This window comes from Camelus ferus, chromosome 9 (genome assembly GCF_009834535.1).
Source record: "Camelus ferus isolate YT-003-E chromosome 9, BCGSAC_Cfer_1.0, whole genome shotgun sequence".
Classification (NCBI taxonomy): domain Eukaryota; kingdom Metazoa; phylum Chordata; class Mammalia; order Artiodactyla; family Camelidae; genus Camelus; species Camelus ferus.
The window spans coordinates 49,333,388-49,358,196 of NC_045704.1; the positions used below are offsets into that span (position 1 = coordinate 49,333,388).

The 24,809-nt window shown below is 42.7% G+C and overlaps 1 protein-coding gene and 1 pseudogene across 4 annotated transcripts; one reads left to right on the forward strand and one right to left on the reverse strand.

Moving 5' to 3' along the window:
• Positions 1-596: 596 nt before the first annotated feature.
• On the reverse strand, positions 597-21,040 carry MLKL (mixed lineage kinase domain like pseudokinase). 4 transcript variants are annotated; one of them, XM_032486738.1, is made up of 12 exons: positions 20,553-21,021; positions 16,272-16,323; positions 15,655-16,123; positions 12,534-12,605; positions 11,503-11,686; positions 10,605-10,702; positions 9,370-9,505; positions 7,459-7,543; positions 5,482-5,633; positions 5,226-5,275; positions 4,827-4,967; positions 597-2,944 (listed from the first exon to the last, which is right to left on the reverse strand). In XM_032486738.1, the coding sequence occupies exons 2-12, from the start codon at positions 16,290-16,292 to the stop codon at positions 2,913-2,915; spliced, it is 1,440 nt and encodes a 479-aa protein (XP_032342629.1). In that variant the 5' UTR covers positions 16,293-16,323; positions 20,553-21,021; the 3' UTR covers positions 597-2,912. The 4 variants fall into 4 exon arrangements, with proteins under 4 accessions (XP_032342629.1, XP_014410131.2, XP_014410130.2 ...); XM_014554645.2 differs by lacking the exon at positions 16,272-16,323 and having other exon boundaries at positions 15,655-16,113; XM_014554644.2 differs by lacking the exon at positions 16,272-16,323 and having other exon boundaries at positions 20,553-21,019.
• On the forward strand, positions 20,749-23,173 carry LOC116666092 (annotated as a pseudogene).
• The last annotated feature ends 1,636 nt before the right edge of the window (positions 23,174-24,809 follow it).

Genomic DNA, 24,809 nt, shown 5'->3' on the forward strand with positions numbered 1-24,809 from the left:
GCTCAAAGAGCTACCACTCATTATATACCCATTAAAACTGCCAAAATTAAAAAGGCGGATCATACCAAATGTTGGCAAGGATATAGAGGAACACTCCATACACTGCTAATGGGATGGAAAATAGCACAACCACTCTGGATAACAGTTTGACAGTTTCTTAAAAAGTTAAATGTACACCTACCACATGATCTAGCCTATGTTCATTTCTAGATATTTACCCAAGAGAAATAGAAGTACATGTTCAAACAAATACTTGTACATGAAAGTTCATAGCAGCCTTATTTGCAATAGCCAAAAATTGTAAACAACTCAAATGTTCATCAATAGATTAATGGATAAATACTGTTACACTCATATATTGTGATAGTTTTTAACTTTAAAAAAGGAACAAATTATCAGTACATGTAATTACATGGATGAATCTCTAATTATTCTGAGTGAAAGAAGGCAAATTTATTACACACCATATGAATTCATTTGTATAAAACTTTAAAATGCAAACTAATCTATAGTGACAGAAAGCAGGTTAGTGGTTTCCTAGGGGAAGTGGGGATTGGAAGGGAGTGATATTAAGGAGCATGAGGAAGCTTTGGGAGTTATGTTCATTATCTTTATTGTGGTGGTGAATACAAATGTCAAAACATCCAATCGCACACTTCAAGTATGTGTAGTTTATTATGTGACAATTATACCTCCAAAATGCTGTTTAAAAATCAGAATTGTAGGCAAGAGAGAGCAGAGGGATTGATTATATGGGCATAATAGAACTTTCTGGCGTGATGGTAATATTCATCATTTGGATGGGGTTTGGATTACTCGTGTATATATCTGTCAAACTCATTGAATGATATATTTAGGATTTGTGAATTTCACAACATGGAAAGTTTACTTGCCCCTCCCCCTCAAATCCTATAAACAAATATTGAACTGCAGTTAATGATATAAATGTTGAAGTGCTTAGGAATGAAGTGTACTGATGTTTGAAATTTTCTTTTAAATGCATAAAAAATAAGGATGGATCAATGGATAGGAAGAGGAATGGATGGATGGATAACTATGTGATAAAACAGAGACAGTGAATTGTTAATTGTAGAATTTAGGTGGTGGGTGTACAGGTGTTCAAAATATAATTCTACTGACTTTTCTGTGTATTTGGAAATTTTTATATTGATAAGTGTTGGGGGAAAATTAGGTATAGGGCTTTGAAAGATATCTTGTGCAAGTGAGGGGCCCTGACGATTAAGCTTTGTTAGTTTCACAGTGAATCCACCTTTGCCTGTGGGTCTGTCAGAATGTGTGTAAGGAAACTACAAGGGAGCATTTTGTTGTAGCTCCTACAGCAAAGAGAACAAAAGATTTTAAAGATGAAAATAGTAGTTCCTGATGATAAACTCTAGAAAGGAATCATTTTAAATGTTCAATTTGTCCATGTTTATACTTTTACACTCTTTTTTTGTACTTAAAAATGTTCTAGGTATAAAAAAAGAAAAGAAATCAAGAATAAATAAAAGATAAAAAGGATAGAAATCAGCCATAATTTTATTCCCCAGTGATGATTACTAGGCTATAAGCTCCAAATGTATTTTGTTTATTGTTGCCTCCTTGGTGATTGGAACAAAGCCCAGCACATTTACTGCTGAATGATTTGGGATGAGTCTGGGGGGTGGGAAGCAGTAACACATAGAAGTGTTTGTGTATCCTAGGTAAAGCATACACCAAGAGCAAATGTGTAAAAATTTGGAACAAATGGGCCACATTCAGGAGACACAGGTTTCTTAAAACCTGGGAGTGCCTAGGCTAACATATTATTTGTCCTATATGGCATTAAAATAATTTTTAATGAGATGTTAATCTCGAAAAAGACAGGCAATTTACAGAAAAATATAAATGTCCAGCTTCTTTTGACAACATGGAAAGCTCTGGAAACTTTGGGGTCCCATTTCTACATGATAAAAATAGGCTTGGAGCTGAGTGAAAGCTGCCCTTCTTCGCAAAGCTCATCTGTTCCCCAAAGTCTCTGCCAGGCTCAACTCACTCATTTAGGTTCCCTCCTGGACCCAACAGGCATTAGAGTTTGCAATCTCTGGCAGGAGAAGTCAGGGACCCGATACTGCAGGTCAGGTTGGGGTCAGAGGTACAAGGCCTTGGGTATCTAAATGAGGGGTCTGTACTTAGTTCAATGAGCAAGAGGAAGGATTGAAGAGTGTTTCCTCAGCTACTAACATTGTGTGATCAATCACCCCTGAACTTAGTGGCTGAAAACAACAATAATTTACTTAGCTTATGATTTTGTGAATGGGTAGTTTCTGGCTAATTCTTCTGTGTTTTAATTATGTGGTTCTTCTGTGTCTTGACTGGACTCACTCATGTGACAGCTGCCAGGTTGGCTGGTCTAGTATGACCTCAGATGGGACAGGTTGTCTCTGCTGCATGTGGTCTCTCATCTTCCTGCACCCTTGCCCAGCTTGTTCATGGCTGGGTAGGGTTCCAAGAGATAAGAGTGGAAGTTTGTAAGGGCTCCTGAAGCCGAAGCTTGGAACCGGCACATCATCATTTCTACGTTCTATTGGCCAAAGCCAGTTACAATACTAGCCCAGATTCACGTAGTGGGGACCTAGACTGCACTTCTTAATGGGAGGAGCTGCTAAGTCACATTGCCAAGAGGTGTAGATCCAGAGAGATACATTTTTGCAAAACATCAAAGTTACTATCAGAGGTGTGTGTTTGACAATATCACTCAGGGTGGGGTGTGGTCCGTATTACTGGATTTGTTTTCTATCTGTAACAGAGAAGTGTTGCCTCCCTGCACCCATGAATAACTCCATGCTGAAGGATATGAGAGAGAAAGATGCCCGGCTTGTGCCTCTTCCAGATCCTTGTTCAGGGACTCAGTTTCAGTTTCAGCACACAGTTTAACAAAAGGTAGACAGTCTCTCTAAGATTTCTGTGAAAGAATGAACAAAATATTAGACAAGGGCAGAAACTGACAGCCAAGCCAGAAACATAAAGATATCCTGCACTGCATAATAGTGTAGAAACTGCATTCCCCTTTGTCTGGCTGGAGCATAAACCACCATCTGCACTCATGCCTTTGTGATTTGAAATTTCCTCTTACTTGGTCAACTTTAAAATACAACTAGCTTATGGGAGCAGTAAGCTCACATCTTAGCGTGAATCAGTCCCAGATATTAGAGTTCCTAACACCAGGAGGACCCTGGGTTGTAAGGGATCATGGGAAGGGGAGGAAGAATACAAGGAGAATGTGAAGGAGAGGAAGACACTATAGATACACTCTAAAGGCTAATTCTTTGGGAAGCACCATTGATTCTGGCTCTTTGGCTTTGTAGTGGCAAAGAGAAAGTTTCAGATGGAAGCTAGGCCATGGTTTTGATTTTTCACTCCAAAGGGTGGAGATGGGGTTGAAGGAAGCGGAGGGATGAGGGATGAGACACCCTCTCAGAAGTCTGTTAGAGTGATTCCCGATGGACCATCAATGAGAAGGCCTTGAAGGACAATCCTTGTGCCAGAGACTTTCGTAAATAGCGATGCTGTCCTTGGGAACTATCTCTCATTCCTCTCTCAAGGTATTTCATCTTCAATTATCAATACACTCCATCCCCAGGTCTCTAACTCAAGAGACTCTCACATGTGTGTCCCAGGATATGTGCACAAGAATGTTTAAGGTTCCTAAGGACAAAGTACTAGAACAACTAAAATATCCATCAATAGTGGAATGGGAAAGTATGTGGTGCACTGTTAGCTAGTGGCCTACTACTATACAGCAGTGAAAATGAATATGCTGAAACTATCACATAAGCATGGATGAATTTCAAATCATTTGCTCATAATAATTGACCAAATTAAGCAAGTTATGGTAGAATATAGCATGATACCATTTACAAAAAGTCTTCATACATGAGAAACCAAATAATATAGTGTACCTTTGTAAAACTATACTTTTACCAAAAAAAATTTTTTTAACAAAAACTTAGGACAGTGGTTACTCCTGGAAGAAGGGAGAGGAATGTGAAAGTGAGGAATTCATAGGTGGTTTCTGAGTTAGTTGGCAATGTTCTACTCCTGAACCAGGAGTGGGTATGTGATGTTCTTTTCCTTTGATTTTTTTAAATGCAAAAATATATTTTATACATTGCTGTACTGTGATACAGATTACAAGAAAGAGAAGAAAAACATTATTTTTTATCTTTGAACTCTGCAGCAACTTCAGCGGAAACACTTTCCCAATTCAGGGATACTGTGTGTGAAACATGCTCTTCTTATGTCTGGAACTCTGTGAAAAGTCTGAGAGATTTGGATCTAGAGCAGAAGAGGGAGACATTCCCAGGGAGAGAGATGGTAAAATGAAACTATGGAAGGAGCAGCTGATAACATGGTGAAATAAAAGTCTGAGTAAAGGAAATTATCCCCAGAGTGCTGAAAAAAGAAAGGAAGGAAGGAAAAATGGGAGAAAAAAGAACATAAACTGGAGTACTCTGCCTTCCCAATCCACTTTAGGCTAAACAATGCCCTGAGGGCAGACTTTCTGAACTCCTGTACCATTTATGGATATCCGGGCTGGACAATCTCTGCTGTAAGGGGCTGTCCAGTGTATCACAGGATGTTGAGTAGTTTCTACCCACTAGATGCCAGTAGCATGTCCCATCCCACCCCATCTCCTGAGTTGTGACAGTCAAAAATGTCTTTAAACACTGCCAAATGTCCCCTGAAGGACAAAACTACCCCTCGTTGTGAAACACAAGGGAAATCTTTCACACATATGAAGTAACACAAGTGGCTCACACTCTTTAGACCAAAAAGAACCCTACCTTTAACAAAGGGTCTCCTGGAGGGGTCATATGCCCGGCAGTCATCAATGATCTCCAGCAACTGAAATGGACAATCTTCACCCAGTGGCTCCTGGTACCGCTTCACAGCCACTAGCTGGTAGATCTTCTTGGAATCACAGCCTGGCATGAAAACGATAGGATGGTTTTAAGAACTGCTCTGGCACTCACCTATCTCTCTAGATGCTCATGGCTAGCATCACAACTAGGGAACTGTGAGAAGTGAAGAAATATGAGCTACCAATGACTCCAATGGAAGTAGAGGCCAGGAAGTGCCCACATTGGAGAACAAAGCAACCAGGACAGAACTGATGGGAACCTCCAGTCTATGGAAGGGGACGCAATCTCAGCACCATCTGAGCCAGCTTTCACACTGGTTACCTTCAAATGGGATCTTCCCAGTGGCGATTTCCCAGAGGACGATTCCAAAGCTAAAAGAGAACCAAGAAACTGAACAACTGTAACAAGTTTCCCTTTTCCAATGCCCCTCTAGCCATTTCCAGAAAACATGGTGATTTTTCTGATTACCACCCAATTTCACTCAACAGAGTTAGGATGGTCCTCCCTTGTGGAGTTGGACGTGGACCTTCCTGTCCTGTTCATCTGAGTTAGAATCTGCATGAGAACATAAACATACCTGTATATTTCAGCCTTTATGTCGTATTTATCATACACATTTTTTAGTCTCTGAGGTGAGACGTATACAGCAGAACTGACTCTCTCTGCTTCCTTTCCTTTAGTTTGTCGGCTGATGGAAGTCTGTGTTTTGCTCAACTCAAATCCTGCAAGCTAGATAGAGAGGTGACTCAGAGAAAGAAAGAAACAGTAGAGAGGGCAGGGGTTGGTGCTACACATGGCTGTTGGGGATGGTCTTTTTTCTTTGGGATCTATTTCCACTGGTATCTTCTGCCTGTGTGACTACTGGTTGGCATTCTGCATTTGATTTATTATGGTGCATTGACCAAGAGAAACACAAAAGGGTTTCTTCTTTATAAAGTGGGGCAACGAGGATTATTTGAGATAATGGTTATAAAGCACCGGTATAACTCGGTATGTTGTAGTTGTGCTAGTATTACTACGTTAGATACAAGGCTTTCTCAGGACTCAACTCCACTGAGTGAGGGTGGACAGGGGTGCCTGGAGCCACTGATGGCTCACTTTCTCTCAGAAGCAGATGAAAAAATGACATGGGGGCATCTCTTCTGTTCTATCTGACCCTACAGGCAGGCTGTTCCTTTGGATTTTACATGACAACCATGAGTTACTGCATTGACTCTGCATGGCCAATGCCATGCTTTTAAGGAAGCCATAGCACAAGTCATGGGAGTGTATGTTCTCCTCGCCCCACACACACTGGTTATCCGCACCATCTATATGCAGAGGGCTGCCAGCTCCTAATGCAGCCAGGTACCCAAATCTAGGGGCAAGATCAGGAAAAGAATTAGACATTTAGGTGGCTCCTCCTCCTTTCATTCACATGTTCAGTGAGCACTGACATCCAGCACCATGCTAGCTACCAGGGGTGAAAGGCTGAAAAGCACATGTTACAGTCAGGCAGGATAAGGACTGGGACTAGGTGGAGATACAGTGTTTTGGGAGCACATATATCACACCAGTGATGGGGAAAGATGTTTGAAAGGCAGAAAACACCTGTCTTCTATTATTCAACAGCTGTCCCTGACACTCATAAGGTTAGAAGAGAGAAAGCCATCTATGGATGACAAAGAAAATATTCTTTTAGCATTTGGGACATCATGTTAATAAAACCCTTTCCTTTCCCATAGGAGAATGTGACTTTCAGTGAATCTTTTAGCTCTGTTCCCCTGGGAATGTGACACAAGCAGACTGTTACTATGTTCCTAAGAAATTTGCTGCTAATAAAAAAAAGACTGATGATCAGTAAGTTGCAGATGAGAGGTCAGGGGGTAGGAGGACTATAAAGAGCTATAGGGATGCTGGGCTTTGTGGTGACTTATAGCTGGCATGCCCCTTGTGGGGACACTTGAAGGCCTGCCTATAGTGTTGTTACAAAAGAACACTGACTCCTGTGTGTCATGAGGCTTCTAAGCCCGATGGCTCTGCAAGCACCTCAGGGGAGCCTCTTTCTCAAGCACCTGGGCTGAGGGCAAGGAAAATATCTCTTGGAGGACTGCAGGGACAGGTGTGGGGATTCCCAATGGAAAGAGGGATTTGATGCTGCCCTGCAGCAAGCTGTGTTTCCTGCATGACACCCATCTAATTGCCTCCAAGGGCCAAGTGTGGGCTGTGGCAGGTCTGTGAGTATGCATGCCTAGTTGGACCTAAGGAGATCCCCTTATGGGTATCGCAGCGACACAGAAGTGGTGTCCTGGCATCTAAGGGGAAATAGCTCTTAGCCCATCCCTGCTGAGTGGGCGGTGAGGGAAGACGGGCATCAGAACAGCAGGCAGGATTGAGTCCATCCTGTGCTGGGCACACAGAAGGCTGTCCAGGCAGGGGAAGCGTTGTGTTCAGTTCTAAGTTTCAGGCAGAGAAACAAGGAGGTACCACCTTTCTGGGAAACATGCGTCCCTCTCCCGGCATCAAACAGTCACAGTGGTCGAACTCAAAGGGCTCCCTGGAGGGCCACACTCACCTTAACTTTGTAATCTTTAGTCACCAGGAAGCTCGTGCTGCTGATGTTTCTGTGGAGTTCTGCAGGCGTTTCTGAATGGTGCAGCCTGACGTGACCAAAGGCAGGGAGCATTAGTGACCTTGGCACAGACTTTCTTGAAGCGCTCAAAGGGGATAACGAGGCTGGTCAGTACCAAGTCTTCCTCATGGGTAGCCATCCACGGATTGCTGGGAAAACCGGGAGGCAGAGGCAAGATTTGACAAGTGGGTGCTGTATGCCACTGTGGTGCTCTGCGTGGGAAGCACTGAGCAGAGCAATGTGCTCAGAGGTGTGGCTGGATTGCTGGAGCATGTCTAGGACCCTTCCGGTTGGGACATATGTGAAGCTGGGGTCCTCACCAACTTAGTAAGTGGTCAGTTCTTTGAATTAATGGAACCCCTGCCTCTCAGTTTGCGTTGTTATCACAGAGTCTGCTTTAGCTTGGGTTCTCCCAGGTGCAGATCATAAGACACGGATTTGGGTCCAAATGATTGATTAGGAAGGTACTTCCAGGAGAAACTGGTGAGGAAGCAGGACTGAGAAGAAGAAATCAAGCAAGGATGTGACTTTGGGTGGAGTCCTAGGCTCAGCCTAATTCCACGGGAACCTCTGAAGGATAATTACCCCTCAGGGTTTGTTCTGTATGAAGTAAAGCAACTGGACTTTGTTCAATAGCTCTGGACTGGGCAGAGTGGGTAGGGCAGCACTGAGCTGTTAGCAGCAAAGAATGCTGAGTGGGGCATGAGTGTGCAGTGCTAGTATAAAGGACCAGAGGCCATCTGGGCAGGCATGAACGGTGTCCCCCCATAGTCCAAAATTAGTTCTCATAAAACCCTCTAGAGTAAGGAGAAGAAATGAACCTCATGATTTCCAAGAAATTGCTAAGGCAGGATTTCCAAAAGCATGGGGTAAGTGGTATATGCAAGATGACATAGTGAAAAAAATATTTTTCTTTTAATTTGCTCCAGTTTCTGATTACACTAAGGGGAAAGTCTCAGTTTGCTGCTGAGTGTTTTTAACACCTCTCTAAATCTGCTAATATCTCTTCTGCAGAAAGAATGTGGATCTGAATTACAGACCTCTCAGCCAGCAGCATCATCTTGCCAGAATTTAATAACACTGTTTTGGTTTCATCTGTGGTCAGCTATTTGTAGTAAATGATTCTGGTTTCCAATTTATGGTAGTAATAGAAAGTGTCCTTTCCTCTTACTTTCTCTTGGTTTTTAAAAAGTGAGCTAATTGAAAGGAAAATATTAGATAAATAACATTGGCATTATTGTGAATATGGTAATAACCATGAAAGTGGTCTGTGAGTGACTGATGTTGGGCTAAAGGAAACATAGGTTGCATGTGAGAATAGCCAGATAAAATACATGACACCCAATTGATTTTGAATTTTGGAAAAATCAATGAATTTTTTTAAAGTATAAATATGTCCCCAAATTACATGGGACATACTTCTACTAAAAAAGTGTTACTGTTTATCTGAAATTCTGTACATCTGAAATTTTAGTAAAAGTGTGTCTCATGTAATATTTGGACACCCTTATACTAAAAAATTGTTCATTGCTTATCTGAAATTCAAATTTAACTGGGCATCTTGTATTTTTATTTTGCTAAATCTGAGAACCTTGAGACTAGGGCCTGTCCAACCCCTCAAGAGCAGCCTGGATGTTAGATTTAACCCTCAGTTCTGTGAGCTGGTGTTCGCTGGATTAAGCCTCTTTTTTCCCTCTTCTGTCTAAGGTGTTATCATCAGAGTAACTAGCAAAACAATTCATGGAATGGAAAGCTATCTGGGGCTTCCAGCCTGTTCTCTCCTTATCTCTGGGACTATCGGCAGGGCAGATGGACTCACTCTGTTCTTCTTGGTGCCCCTCCCCCACCTGGTACCTGTACAAGCCTCTGGCTGCCCCCAGGACCAGGATGATGCGCATGGCGAGGGTGAGGTCCTTTTCCTTATCCAGCAGTTCCCTCAAGGTCCCACGCTCACAGTACTCCATGACGATGGATAACTGAGATGGGGTCACTGATGGAAAGAAGCCAAACGCTATGACCAGTCAGCCCCACTCATAGGTCTGACTCTCTGCAGCCCACCCCACCCCTCTCTCTACAGACACAGACTAGACTCTGCTGTATTTCTCCACCACCCTCCATCCCCACCTCACACAGTGTGACTCCTTGGATGGGTCATTTACCCACCGAGTCGCCATATCTCCTCTGTGTGGCATCTAGCATGTCCTATTTCTACCTTTCTCTTACTTATTTGAATAAGGTCTCTCCGACTCAACTGTACATCCCAGGAGGGCAGGGTCTGCTTTATTCATACAGTGCTCATAAAGAGCTTAGCGAACACATGTGGCAGGAAGAAATGAGGCCCAGACTGCAGAGGCTGGTGGGAGCAGCTCAGGCAAGAAGTTGAGGCCTCAAATCTCGGGCCTGAGATGCAAGAACCAACACACACCAAGTCAGTCACCTCAGCCGTCACCCAGGAGAATAAACATCACTGAAAGTTTTCCTTTAAAGGAGAATTTCTGCTCCAAAACCAGGTCTCCTGAGGCTGTAGAGAAACTTTCAGAGGGGATAAGACAGGAGGTACTCTGTCTTCTCTGTAGACAAAGCAGCAAAACATAACCAGCAAGTGGGGGGCCATGCTGTGAGAGGAAATGCAGCCAAATTAAAAAGATTAAAATTAAAATGAACCTGATGCATGAGGTTCTTGGTAAAGGGGCAGGTTAATTTAAGTTTTAGATTTGACCTACACTAATGATCAAGATTAGATTTCTTGCTTAGGTCAGTCAGCGTTATAAGGTTTTATTGCAACAAAACACAGCCATCACCAAGATCAGCATCTGAACAAGCATCTCCTTGGTTCCCAGTGAATTGGCAGAAGGAGAGGTGGCTGCATTACTGCAAACCAGCCCTCAGGCTGAAGCCAACGTCAAGCCTGCTTCTCCTGAAAGAAGATGGGAACCTGCATTTTGGGATGTGAAAAAAATTAGTGTTGATACTAAAAACACCATGTAGATTTCACCCTTTCAGCTGTTCTTTAAAAATGCAATGCATTAAAACACAGAAGATCTATGCAGACCACTGGAGGCACACCCAACCCTAGAAGCACCCCTTACCTGTTTCATCGATGCAGATCCCAAACATACGCAGGATGTTGGGGGAATCAAATTTCTTCATGGTTCTGATTTCATTATTGAAAGTATGCCTCACTATTCTATGAGGATAAAAAGGGAAATTAGGATTTCAGGCCTGGGAGGTACTTCAGAGAACATTTAGTGTTGGGACCACCCGGGTAACTGGGTATCTACGGGGCATGAGGGATCATTAGACCTCCTGGAGGTGAGAGCTGGTGGGAGGGTAGACATATACAACCCGTTCTGAAGAGTAACCTGGTAGTACTTAGTCAATTTAATATACACATACCCTATGACCATCAGTTCCTCTTCTGCTAAGACAGCCCAAAGAAATTCCTATACAGGTCCATAAGGGGATACTTATGGCGGCATTATTTTTGTTGGGGGAATGTTAGAAGCAGGTTGTGCTCCATCACTGGAAAAATAGGTAACATGTGGGTCTACACCATGGACTGCAGTCACAAGGAAAGGACTAACAAGCACAGTATGTGTAACATGATGCCAAGTGAGAAAGGTAAGCTAAGTAGGCAGCAGACCTATAACTCTACCACTGTGAACATTTAAAATGCATATACATGTAATAACAACATATATTTTGGAAGAACACATACAAGCAAAAAACTTTACTGTCTGTGGAGAGGATGGGAAACTAAGAAATAAGAATAAAAGGGAATATGTCTTTAAAAACCTCTAAATACATGAATAAACAAGAGAAGTTTCTAGAATTGATGTTAGAAGACATGCCTTTAAGTCTTAATAAGTCCTTAATAGCAGAGAGCAAATCATTTAAACCTTTGGGGCCTGGGTTCCCCATTTAAAAATGGAGAGAATATGCCTCTCTCCTTGGGAGTTGTAGAGAGAACCATACAAAATGACTTACCCAATGTCTCGGGGTTTGAAGACTTTTATGGCCACTGGGGATTTGTGGTATTCCCCTTCATAAAGTGTGCTCAATTCATTTTCCCTTCGCAGGATCCAGTCAGCTTCTGGAAGCTCCTCCTTCTTGATCTCCTTGATTTGATCTTCCAGGATATTCTTGGGTTTCTGTGAGTCTGACCTCATCCCTAGGAGAGAAAGAAATGTAAAGAGTCAATATGCTGAGGAAGGTGTGTGTCATAAGGGAAGAAGCATCTTAGTACCACGTAGGTGGGAAGCCCTACACCATGAACCACAGCTAGCCCTGCCTGAGCTTCTGACTGACTCATCCTGGAAGAGAGGTCCCAGTGCCTCTGAGTGACCAGTAGGGACACAGCTGGATGGTTAACAGAAGTGTGACATCCACTTCCTTTCCGTCCTCTTCAAATCCTGCCTCTCTCTAGCCTATAACCTCATCTTGACCCATCTTCCTCATTTTGGAGTTCTTTCTACAACTACTGCCATACAGCTGGGCACCTGAGCATTTAGCATCTTGACTAGTGATTTCAGTCCTAATAGGTGGACACATAGTTCAAGCTCAGTAATCCCACTGCTGTTATGTGTTCACATGTCTCTCTTTCCTCTCCCTTCCTTCAGTCTATGGCTGGGAGCTCCAGGAAGGCAGGCTCTTTCTCTGCATCTTAGTTTTCTCTACACACAGGTTCTGGCATAAAGCTGATACAGATTTGTAGAATGGATGAGCATTTTAAATTTGATCTGAATCTCTTCTTGGAAATTCAGCGTGGATGCTATCAGAGGAAGTTGTCAGCACTTTGAGAGATGCCAGAAGATACCTTGCTGATCAAGAAGTTCCCTTCAAAGGCCACTTTGTGGACAGAAGCCTGGGCTGGTGATGAGCACATCCCCAAACCTGGGGGCTGCTTCCAGCCATCCAGCATAGAAAAGGGTAGAGGGACGGGGGAGGCTGGAATTCCCAGCAAACTAATGACTTCTAGTTCAGGGCAGCCAGAAGCAGCAGGGCACGTGACAACTCACAGCTCCTCACGGTTTTAGTGGTTTCCTTCATGGTGTTTTCCAATTGCCTCAAAGTTTCTATAATTTCATTTCCTGCAAGAAAAAGAGCAGCAACTTAAAAACAGAAATGCTAATTAAAAGCACACTGAGATATCCTTTTTCATCTATCATAGTCACTGCAGTAGGAATTATTATTGCTCATGAATATTCAACTTTCTGCTTCTAAGCACACAGGAAGTGCCTTGAAGTATGGCTGTATGGCTTGCTTTGGCCAAAAAATGAAGGGAAAGAGATTTCAGGGAACTTTGTGTCAACATAAAAGTGCCATAATATTGAAACATCCTGGAAGGAGGACATCTAACTTGAGGAGTCTCCTGGACTTTCCCTGAATGAGTAATAAATGGTCATTTCTTTAAGACATTTTTTTTTTTGAACCACAGTATAATCTGACCTATATCCTGATTTATATATTTAGAAATATGTTTTAAAATTGACACTACACTATATACGGTGCCCAACCATCCTGGTTCCCTCAGGATGAAGGAGTTCTGAGGACATAGGACCTTCAGTGCTAAAACCAGGAAAGTCTCAACAGACAATCTCATACATTGTTGATAGGAGTGATATTTCTAAAACCTCTGTGGAGGGTAGTCGGCTAACCTCTATCAAAATTTAAAATGTCCATATTCTTTGACCCAACAATTAGACCCAGTAACTCCACTTCTGGGAATTTTCCCTAAAGATGTTCTGAAATATATACAAAGATGCTCATTGCAGGACTCTTTACAATAGTGACAAACCAGACACAACTTAAATGCCCATCAATAGGGAGATGCTTAAATATATCTGGTCCATGTATACCAGAGAATACCAGACAACTCTACAGACATTTATATGGAAGAATATTCAAGATTATTTAATGAAAAAAAGCAAGAAGGAGAACAGTGTGTTTAGTATGCTACTGATTGTACAACAGTAAAATATATATACTTAAATCTCCAGAAGGCTATTCAAGAAACTGGTAAGACAGTGTGGTATACTCATGCTAGGCCCTTTTCATACCTCCTGAATTTTGTACTATGTGAATGTATTACCTAATAAAAATGTTTTTACAAAATTGAAAAGTGAGAGAAGGAAGTAAATCCTTTCCTAAGTTGATGACACCAACGTGCCTCCCTCCACCTGAAAGTGGACCAATGAACACTGAAGATTAGGAGGGCCGGGGGCCAATCCTGCCCTGCAGCTGCATCAGTCTCTACATTGCCTCAACCTCACTCCAACCCTGCTCCTGATTCTCTTTCCCTTTGAACCCATTTTGTCCACAGGTCTCCTCCAGATCTGGCTGGTCCTGTTTAAGTGTCTCCTGCCAACCTGACTGGGGATGGACCGCCCCCCACATCCAGGTGGCAGAACAGTTATTCTTCTGAGTTCCAGTGGCTGGAATGTTCATCCAAATGCTCTTCACCCTCTCCTCAATTCCTCTCTCTCTCCACCCACAACCCCTAACAAGAGGGAAGGATTTGGAATTCGTATCACCAGGATCTGCAGTAGGGTAAAGAGGTCTCATTTGTTTCCATCCCTTCCCCCTCTTCCCTCTCCTCGTGGTCCTTGCTTTCACTGTCATCCCCCCTCCAACCTAGCCTATGTCTCATCCCCTTAGAGCCCTGCCCTCCACTATGTCCAACTCAGGCAACTCTAGTTCAAGCCACCATCAGCTCTTAAATAGCCTGTAAAGTGGTCTCCTAACTGGGCTTACACTTCCACTCTTGCCCACCAGGGTATGTTGAGTTATTGGTCCCAATTCTTCCCTACCACACAGTAGTATCACCCAGGCCATAGCCTCTTAGTGGGCACACCACCCTCCCTGTCCCTTCATGTTGGGCTTGGCTGTATGACTTGCTTTGGATGTTAATAGATGTGATACAAATAGAGGCTTGAAACGTGCTGGCACAGTTGAGCTTGCCTTCTTGCAATTCTGCTTCGAAAAGGACATTCTCCAGGTACTCATTGCTGCTTCAGTCTTGGCTCCAGAATGAGACACATGGAACAGACTCAAGATGGACCTGGTGCCTAGAGCCCAGCCCAGCCAAGCTCACATGAGTTCAGGAGAACCCCAGCAGATCCACAGATCTGTGAGCAAGAATACTGTTTTTTAAGCCTCTGAGTTTTGGCATGGTTTGTTATGCAGCATTAGTGTAGCAGTAACTGACTAATACATATTCATTTGCCACATGGCAGCCTGGGTGATTTTATTTTCATACAAATCAAATCATGACAGGCTCACACATATAAGAACCTCCAATCACTGTCTTCTTATGACTCTTAGAATAAAATCTAAAATTCTTATCATGCCTACAAGGCTTTGCATGACCTTGCTCCTGTATCTTCTGGCCTACTTCCCCACTTTAATGATACCACTCTCCCTTGCCCACCACACTAAAGCCATCCTGGACATCCCATATTTATTCCCACCTCAGAGCCTCTGCATTCACTGTTTTCTCTGCCTGGAATGCTCATCTCCCTCATCTTCACATGACTTGTTCCTTCTCATTATTCAAAGTGTCCATTCAAATGTCATGTCACCCAGTTAGAGAGGCTTTCCCTGACCACTCTCTCTGCATCCACTCTCACTTTCCATCTCACTACCATATGTACCACTGCCTTTAGATAAAATAATTTAGTTAGCCCTCTATCTGCAGACTTCACGTTCCACGAAGGCAAAGATGTCTATTTTGCTCTGTATATCTAGCACTCAGAACAGTGCCTGGCACACAGTAGATACTCTACTCATGTTTGCTTAGTTGATTACTGAATTCTTCTTCCTAGATAACTGGCATAGTCATTGAACGTCCTGGTAAAACCAGGGCTAGAAGGGATTAGCTTCCAGATTGACGTCAAAGAGAATGGAAAGGCAAAGAAGACTCATAAGTATACCCCCGCCCGCATCCCCGCTTATGATGGCTTGCTCTGATTTCTCCAGCCTCCATCATATCTGGGTCTAGGGATGTCAGGAGTCTGAGTCTTATGAATAGATACTTGCTAAAATCTCTTCAGTCTTCCTGGTCCTTTGCAAAACCAAAATAAGATTAAAATGCCCCCACCCGCACTCCCTCCACCAAAAAAAAAAAAAAAAAATCCTTACCACTTCTCAGTCTTTCAATAACTTGCCTGTCTTCCTCTGCATCCTGCTGATCCTCCTGTTGCCAGGCTGCTCCTGGGCTGATGCTTGAAGTATGCCTCCATTGATGCACCTGAAGCAGCAGTGAGAGCTCCTCCCAGGCATCTCTCAGACTCTTGTTCACTCCACTAAAGAGTATTCTGTCCTGCCCTGCAGTTAGAAACTTGTGGATATTGGATTTATTGCTGAATTTATCTATTCGTTCCTTAGCTTCCTCTAGGGCAGCCTGAAAATGGCTCAGGGCAATGGTTATCTGGGGGGACAGGTTCCTCTCTCCTTGGGCCTGGAGCATCTGCAGAGGCTGCAGGAGGCCGTGGACACGGTTCCCTAGACGCTGGCACTGTTTCTGGCAGTATTTCATCTCTTCAGTCTGTTTGTAGATAAGCTGGCCTAAGGAGATGATCTGCCCCAACTGATCCATACCTGGAAGAAACTGATGGAATCTGTTTAAGTCCCAGAATCTCCTGCATATTTACTACTGGGTTAAGGGACCATCAAGGGCATCTGTGATTTAAATGGCTGAAGAGAGCCCTTATGGAAAACAGTATGGAGATTCCTTAAAAAAATAAAAATAAACTTACCATATGATCCAGTAATCCCATTCCTGGGCATATTTCCAGAGGAAACTCTTAACTAGAAAAGATATATGCACCCCAATTTTCATGGCAGCACTATTTACAATAGCCAAGACATGAAAACAACCCAAATGTCCAACAAAAGATGACTGGATAAAGAAGTTGTGGTATATTATATATACACACACACACAATAGAATACTACTCAGCCATAAAAAGAATAAAATAATGCCATTTGCAGCAACATGGATGGACCTGGAAGTCATCAGTCATTCTAAGTGAAGTAAGCCAGAAAGAGAAAGAAAAATACCATATGATATTGCTTACACGTGGAATCTAAAAGAATGATACACATGAATTTACTTATAAAACAGAAACAGACTCACAGACATAGAAAACAAACTTATGGTTATCAGAGTGGAAAAGGAGGTGGGAAGCGATAAACTGGGAGTCTGAGATTGCACATACTACTACATATAAAATAGATAAACAACAAATTTCTTCTACTATATAGCACAAGGAACTATATTAAATATCTTATAGTAACCTATAATGAAGAAAAATATGAAAAAGAATATATGTATGTACATGTATGACTGAAACATTATGCTGTACACCAAAAATTGACACAACATTATACACTGACTATACTTCAACTACAACAAAAATTTTAAATGGCTGAAGAGGGCTCTACATCATTTCCATGTAAGGTAGAAATGGCTTGCTGTCCACCAAAATATTCCACAGTAACAGAGTTGTAGCTGGGAAGTGTCAGCCCAGCTAGGACTACATCTCCCAGCCTTCCTTGTGGCTTGATGTGGCCATGTGACTAGTTCTTACCAATGAGGTGAGTGGATATGATATGTGCTACTTTTGGCTGAGGCAGGTTTGCCTCCTCCACACAGAGTCAGCTGGATGCATAGGATGACGTGGCCCTAGGTGTGGTGGAGCCCCAAGAAGGAGGAATTCTAGATCCCTGAATCATCACTTGGCGGAGAGCTGCTCTCCTCCAAGAGAACTTCTTCCATGGACTGTTAAGTAAACAAAGAGTAAACTTCCATTGCATTTGAACCACTATATTTGGAAGGCTATTTGTTACAGCAGTTCAGCTTATTCTAACAAATATATCCTGCCAAAGTATAGGGGTGACTATAGGATCGGGGGATGGAAAGCTCAGGCCCTGTCTAAAAAAGACAAAGATTACCCAGTAAGTCACCAACTGCTGTTCTTCAAGGATAAAGGGCTCAGTGGTGGATGATCACTCAGGTTTTAAAGAGCAGTCAGAAATCTGGATTCTTATGGTAAATCTCTCAATGTAAAATCTTGCAACCCAGTCAAAAAAATGTCTTAAAAACTGTGCAGTCCAATACTGTGTGAGTCAAGTAAAACATGCTTGCCAACTGGATATTGCCCATGAAGCCTCAGTTTACAACCTTGGCTACAGTCAGTTAAAGATATTCAAGATTGTAACAGAAGTTAGCTATTGAGAAGTTGTTAATCTCGAATTTTCCTTTCTGTTTCTTTTCCCAATGCTTGAGTACTCCTGCCTCCCTAGTCCTCAACCCCCGGCCCTCTCTGTTTTGTTTTTGCAAGGTGTTAATTTGTTCTGGCCTCCTTATTGGCCAATGCATCAGTAAGATATCATGTTTTAAGTGCTGCCCCACCTCAGAGGCATTTGCACTAAAGACTCAGATTTTCCAGGCCCAGAGGAGTTGTGGTGGACATTTGCATTGCCTATACAACATCCATTTATCTACTTCCTATTGCTGCCAGATTTTCTGTGGCTATCTGCTCTTCCCCCATTCAGCAATGAGTTTGTGGGGAGCTGGCCCCAGCCTTGGTTCCATGGATGAGACTTGATGTGTCTAAGCTGGTGATTCTCAAGTGAAGGTGATTTTGCCCCTCAGAGGACTTTTGGCAATGTCTGGAGACATTTTTGGTTGCCACAACTGGAGGTTGGGTGTTACTGACATCTAGCAGGTGAGGTCAGGGTGCTACATAGGACAGTGCTCCCTGCTCCCTGCAGAAAAACTATTCAGCCCAAACGTCAACAGTGTAGGGGTTGAGAAATCTTGCTCTAAGCCATCAGACAATTTTAAATAGCCTATCACAATGCTTGGTTCAAAACTGGCCACCTGAGCTAATATGAGGGGAATGTTTACTGGGGAGCTTCCTGGCTCTCCTAAGACAGCCCAGGAAGCCAGCTTCTAATTCTCAGTCTCTCTCTCTCCATCTCTCTTTCTCTCTGAATATGAGTGAGAAAGAATGGAGCGCTGATTCTAAAGCCATGGAATGAGGCTAACCTACAGATGGCAGAATGGAAAGAAGACAAGAATCTTAATTTTTGATGACAACATTGAGCCACTGGTTTGAACTGACCCTGAAGTCTACCCCTTTTCTCAGCTACAGGTTTCATGAACCAACACTTCCTTATTGTTTAAGCCACTTGGATGATGTTTGCTCTTGCAACCAAAGGCAACTTGGTTCAGTAATGAATGATGATAAAAACGATGGTCACAAATCTCTCTCTTCACCTACTATGGGCTAAGTGCTTTGGAACCATGAGCTCACTGTGGTTATCTTCATTTTATACATGGAGGTACTGTACTGAGGTTGGAGAAGGTTGCATTTAAATAAGTAGTAGGTCATGGAAACAGTTTCCAAAGTACTTTTAAACAAAATTAATCTCAACAATTTAATGAAATAGGTAAGACTACTATTACCAATTTGAAGAAGATAATTAGCTTGGAACCCAAATGTGGCTTAAATGCATGAGTAAGAAGAAACTAGCATAAGTGAAATCAAATAATCAACTAATAGCTACATTTTTGTTTTTGTTGCTTTAGAGTTAAACTGAGCTGGCAAGGGAAGTAACAGGTGTTAGGGCATGCCTAAAAAGACTCATTGGGTCTAAGGCTACCTAGCTTTTCCCAGTTGCTAAGCAGATAGCTTCAAGGCCATTTCTTGGGACTTGTGAGGGCAATGAACTCTATACTTTTCTCTGGTCCACTGGAGACAGAAGCAGATGTGAAAGTGTTGCTCAAGGAACCTTGAGGATTTCAGCTTCATAGCTCTAAGCTTCAGTTATCTTATTACCAGCCTCATCAAAAAAGCCGTATCTCAGCAACTAATCAGAAAAGATAATGGGAAAAATATCCCACTCATCAAAGTGACAATTTAGAACATTTTACAAGAAAAGTGATGGCATGGTATGAAGAAAACCACACAAAATAAAGCTTGAAAAAATGGGGAGAATTGTTGTATCTCTGGCTGGAAATTAAAAATGACAAACCTAGCAATCCTTTACAAAAATAAATCCAATTTAATGCAGTTCCAATAAAACTCTTAAAGGTATATTTTGGTATTGAAACTAAATAATCCTAAAGTTCATTTGAAAGGGGAATTAGTAGGGATAAACAGGATTTTTATAACAAAAAAAGGGACTTACCTATAAGATATTAAAATTCTAATAAATAAAACTTCTTAGGGCTTATTAACTATATGATAAAGATATCAAAAGGATGAAAAGGAATACAGATAAATATATACTGTGATTCGACAATGTGAATTTCTAGGAACTGGTGCTGTAGAAAAGCTCATATAAAAAAAAAAGAAAAGCTCATATGTATATAATTAGTTGGATACTAACATGTTTATTAAGGTGCTATTTATTACGCAAAACTGTTAACAATCCTGATAATAATATGTTCACACCTTACTTGCAGGAAAACTATGAGGAGTAAAAGTTACTCATTTTATAAGTGAAAAATCTTAAAATGGTAGCAGCAATATTAAATCCATAAAGAACTCTAATGCCATTTCCTCTTCTCCAAAAAGATGGCATCAAGGTAATCTTTTCTGATCAGACATTTTACGTCGGGTTACTCTCCTTGTAACTAAAATGGGCCCGGGAAAAGGAAGAGGGCATTCATCAAGATCTGGAATCATCTCTCTTGGCAATTTTCCCACTGATTGCCTTGAGTTGTCTGTCTAGGGTTGCTTGGACAATTCTTCTGAGCCGGGTTCCCAAGGCCCTTCCACGACCCCCACCCGGATCCCACCTCTATTCCCCGTCTTTTTTTGTAGAAAGCAGAGACCCGCGCGGGCGGCTCCACCCTCAGAGCGTTGGAAAGGAAACCAACTCGGTGCTGAGTTCCAGGAAATGTGACTGTGGGTCACCTTCATCTGCTACCCGGCTCACCCCTCACTGCTCAGGAATCCGGCAGCTCCCCTCTGTCCTGCCGCCTCTGGGCACCGCGCGCGCCCCGTGACGACCCCCAGACTCACCCTCGTTCCTCTCGAGGGCGTCCAATCTGTCCCGTGCCCAGTTCCAGGAAGACACTTCGACTTCTCCAACGACTACCTTCCTCCGAGGGGATAAGTCTGCGAATGCGAGACCCTGGGGAGGTGCCACGTCCCTGCACTTCCTGACCTCTGTGCCCCCACGCCCTGCGTTCCCGCTGGCCGCACGGGTCTAGACCCGATGCCAGCCGCAAAAGGGCGGTGGAATCCTTCTGAAGTGAAGCCGGATTCTGCTCTTGTATCTGAGCTCCGCCCCTACACGGTCCCACTTCCCTCCAATCAGTTTGTTGGGCAGCTGTTTGGTCCTGAGCCCTCTAAACGGCAGGGACGTGGGCAGGGAAGTCTTGACACGCCTCCTCGGGGCTCTCACAGGGCTCTTGCAGCCAACGCCCAGGCTCAGGGTGTCCTGGTTCCGTAGAACCCCCTTCCAGGTGGTTCAGGGCAAAGGGTCGTTCTTTCCTCTTGGTGTTCTCCTCCCACCCTTTCCACACTCGCCTCCGCCTTCCCAGATTCTCTCAGCAATTATTTATCGCGTACTCCCGGTGCCAGGGCCTCTGCTTGGGGCTGGGGATTCAGAAAATAATAAGGTCCCAGGAACCTATTATAACCAGGACACAGTGTGGGAAAGGTTAGATGAGCAAGAAAACTGAGAGCTGGAGAAAAAGTTCTCTGTCTCTCTGCAATTGAAAACACTGCGAGTTTGGGAAGGGAGTGAAGGATAAAACACTTCAGTAGAGAAAAAACCTCAACTTTCTCTAAGGTTATCCCAGAGTTTCTGTTTTGATGTGAGTCATGTTTTATTAAAGTTAACTGTGTTCCCAGCTCGAAAGTCTAAGTAACGTCATTCACTTACTTATCAGACTATTTCTTCTAAAAGGACAGAATTGGATATACAATCCAATACAAAGTAGACTTTGTAGATAGGGAAGACCTGAGTAGAAGATGTCCAGGGTGTTTGTGTCTTCATTTATTTCCCCCTGCTCTTGTTCTCCATTTAATGCATCATCAGTTTTCTTCTTATCTTAGGTCAGGTTTCCTAGAAGCAGAGGCTGAGAAAGAGAATCTGGTGCATGTGATTTATTGAAGGAAGGCTCTCAGGACAGAGGGTAGGACAGGGTAGGGAGGTGGGGGGCGAAAAGCTAAACAAAGATGTGGTCTCAGTGGAGACTAGCCTCAGCCAGATTCCATGGGCAAGTATGGAGCATGAAATTCTGGAGCAAGAGGCAGCTTCTATTCTGCTCAGGACAGATCACAAGTTAGGTCGCAAACTCTCTTAACAAATTTAAGAAGATTGAACTCTTACCAAGTATCTTTTCTGACCACAGTGGACTGACACTAGAGATCAATAGCAGAAGGGAAACTGGAAAATTCATAAATGTGTAGAAATTAAACAACTCTTGAACAGCCATTCTGTCATGGAAAAAATCGAAAGAAAATTAGAAAATACCTTGAGACAGACGAAAATGAAATACAACATACCAAAACATACCAAACAGCAGGGGATGCAGCAAAATCAGTGCTGAGAGGGAAGGTCATAGCAATAAATACCTACATAAAAGAGAAGAAAGATCTCAAATAAACAATCAAACTTTACACTTAAAGGAACTAGAAAAAAAAAATTAGCCCAAAGTTAGTAGAAGAAAGGAAGTAACAAATATTAAAGTAGAAAAACAAAATGAAATAGAAAATTGAAAAATAATAGAAAAAAATCAGTGAAAAGTTTTGTTTTAAAGAAAAGATAGACAAACTCTATAAATCCTTAGCCTAAGACAAAAGGGGAAAATTCAAATAAATAAAGCCATAAATTAAAGACAATTACTATCGATGTCAAGAAATAAAAAGAATCAGCGGGCGAGCTGATTCAACTGCAGGTGCCCGTGGGCCAGCGGAAGCTGAGCCGCTGGGTGTGCGCAGAGCGCCTCATGTGGGAGACCTTCAAGAAGGCCACGCAGCTCCTCTTCCGCGAGGCGCAGGCCTACATGGTCCACGCGTGGGAGCAAGTCTGCCACCATTGACACGCTGGAGTCCCCGAAGCCTGGCCCCACAGAAGCCCTCGGGCCGCGCGTGGGGAGATGCTGACCAAACCCCCACAGCCAACTGGCCGGGAGCCAAGCCCTGGCCAACGAATCTGACCTGGCCGGGGAGCGTCGGGAGCCTGCTTGTCGAGCGTGCGAGCCGTGGACCGGAAGGCTACGTGCGGCCAGTGTGAGCGCGCTCGTGCGTGCGCTGCGTGCGCTCCGGCTGCGGCGGCGGGGCGTGGCTTGCACCGTGTGCGCCCTGGTGAACCGCAGTGACCTTCCGAAAAAGTGTTCTGCGCCAGCTGTGCTGTGTTCAAGGCCTGAGGGCCGGGAGTGGACGGCAGCCCTGCCTGGACAACCTTGCCAGTGTCCACGCTGAGGAACTGTTGAAGGAGTAGGGGGGTTGTGCGCTTTCTGTTTTGTATTTTGTGCTCCTGACAGCAGAAGCGAATAAACCCTTTATATTTGGATGAGAGGGGGGAAAAAAGAAATAAAAAGGATCAGAAGAGACTATGATGAGCTATTATATGTCAACAAACTGGATAACCTATAAGAAACAGATAAATTCCTAGAAATATATAGCCTACCAGGAATAAATCATGAAGAAATAGAAATTCTGAATAGATCTATAATTAGTAAGGGAGATTGAATCAGTTATCAAAAACCTCCCAACAAGAAAAGCCCAGGGCAGATGGCTTAACTAGTGAATTCTACTAAACATTTTAAAATGAATTAACACCATCCTTATTATACTCTTGCAAAAAAATTGAAGAGGAGAGAATATTTTATAAACTCAGCATTACCCTGATACTAAAGCCAGACAAAGATACCACCAAAAAACTACAAACCAACATCTGTGATGAATATAGATGCCAAAAATTCTTAACAAAATACTAGCAAACCAAATCTAACAATACTTTGAAAGGATCACACACCATGACCAAGTGGGATTTATTCCCAGGATGCAAGAATAGTTCAATATATGAAAATCAATTTATATAACACACCACATTAACAGAGATCTGCTGTGCAACACTACCTCCAGTCAATGATAATATACTGTACACTTTAAAAATCGTCAACAGGTTCGATCTCATGGTAAGTGTTCTTTGCACAATAATAAAAAAGAAATAAGACAATACATGAACAATTGTACACCAATCAATTAGATAAGCAAGATGAGATACAAAAATTCCTAGACACACAGAAACAACCTGATTGAAGAAGAAACAGAAAATCGGAACAGACCTATAACAAGTAAAGAGATTGATTCAGTAATCAAAACCTTCTGCCCAAAGGAAAAGTTCAGACCAGATGGTTTCACTGGTGAATTCTACAAAACATTTAAAAATGAATTAACACTAATCTTTCTCAAACTCTTTCAAAAATAGAAAAGGAAATTAAGAAAACAATTCTATTTACCATAGCAGCCAAAAGAATAAAATATTTAGGAAGAAATATAACCAAGTCGATGAAAAGACTTATACAATGAAAAATACAAAACCTTGCTGAAAGAAATTAAAGAGCTACAGGAATAAACACTTGGACCACCAGTCTCTTGCTAGTGCCTGTATTTGCATAACAACCAACAGCCAATAAACAACACACTGATGCAGTTCACACAGACGAGCCTCGCAGGGTACTGAGTGGAATGGGGAAAGATGGGGAGAGAGAATCTGGATTGCAAATGGCAGATAGCTAGCACAGCTCATAACACCTAAGTCTGGTGTCTTTGTGGATGTATTTGTTGCATGTTTTTTTTTAAATCAGCGTTTACTCATGGTGCCTTCTTTCCTTGTGTGTTTTAATTTATTTATTGTGAGCTTATAGTCTGTGGAATTTTATCTGTGGGAACTTTGTGAGGCCTGGATTGAAGCTGCATTTTTTTCCACCAAAATTTTTAAGTGCTTCTTCTAAGAGTCTTGTGGTGCCACCAGCTGGGGATACTTTGACTTAAGGTGTTTTAAACCACCCAGTGTGCATGAATTCAGGTTTAACACCCCCATGAGGGCTACACTTGTAGTTCTATATTCTCAAAAGAGTTTTCTCTACTCAGTGCAGGTAATTTTACTTGCAGTGCCCTGGGAAGGTGGTTTTATTTCTAGTTTGCCCTTCCATTGAGGGTGTAGCCTTTTGGAGTCTGTAGCAGACACTTGTCATACCCCTTCAGCCCACCTCTGGTCTTAACCTCAGTTGTGGTAGAAGGTTCTGTGTGACTTCAGCC

What these genes read in the sequence shown, in the direction of transcription:
- MLKL (XM_032486738.1), bottom strand. Translation starts at nt 16,292, where the DNA reads ATGGGATTACTGGATCATATG. An exon ending in CTAAAGATTACAAAGTTAAG is followed by an intron (nt 5,634 to 7,458) that starts GTGAGTGTGGCC and finishes CTCTCTATCTAG; the next exon opens with CTTGCAGGATTTGAGTTGAG. An exon ending in CAGGAGACCCTTTGTTAAAG is followed by an intron (nt 2,945 to 4,826) that starts GTAGGGTTCTTT and finishes ATTCTTTCACAG; the next exon opens with AAATCTTAGAGAGACTGTCT.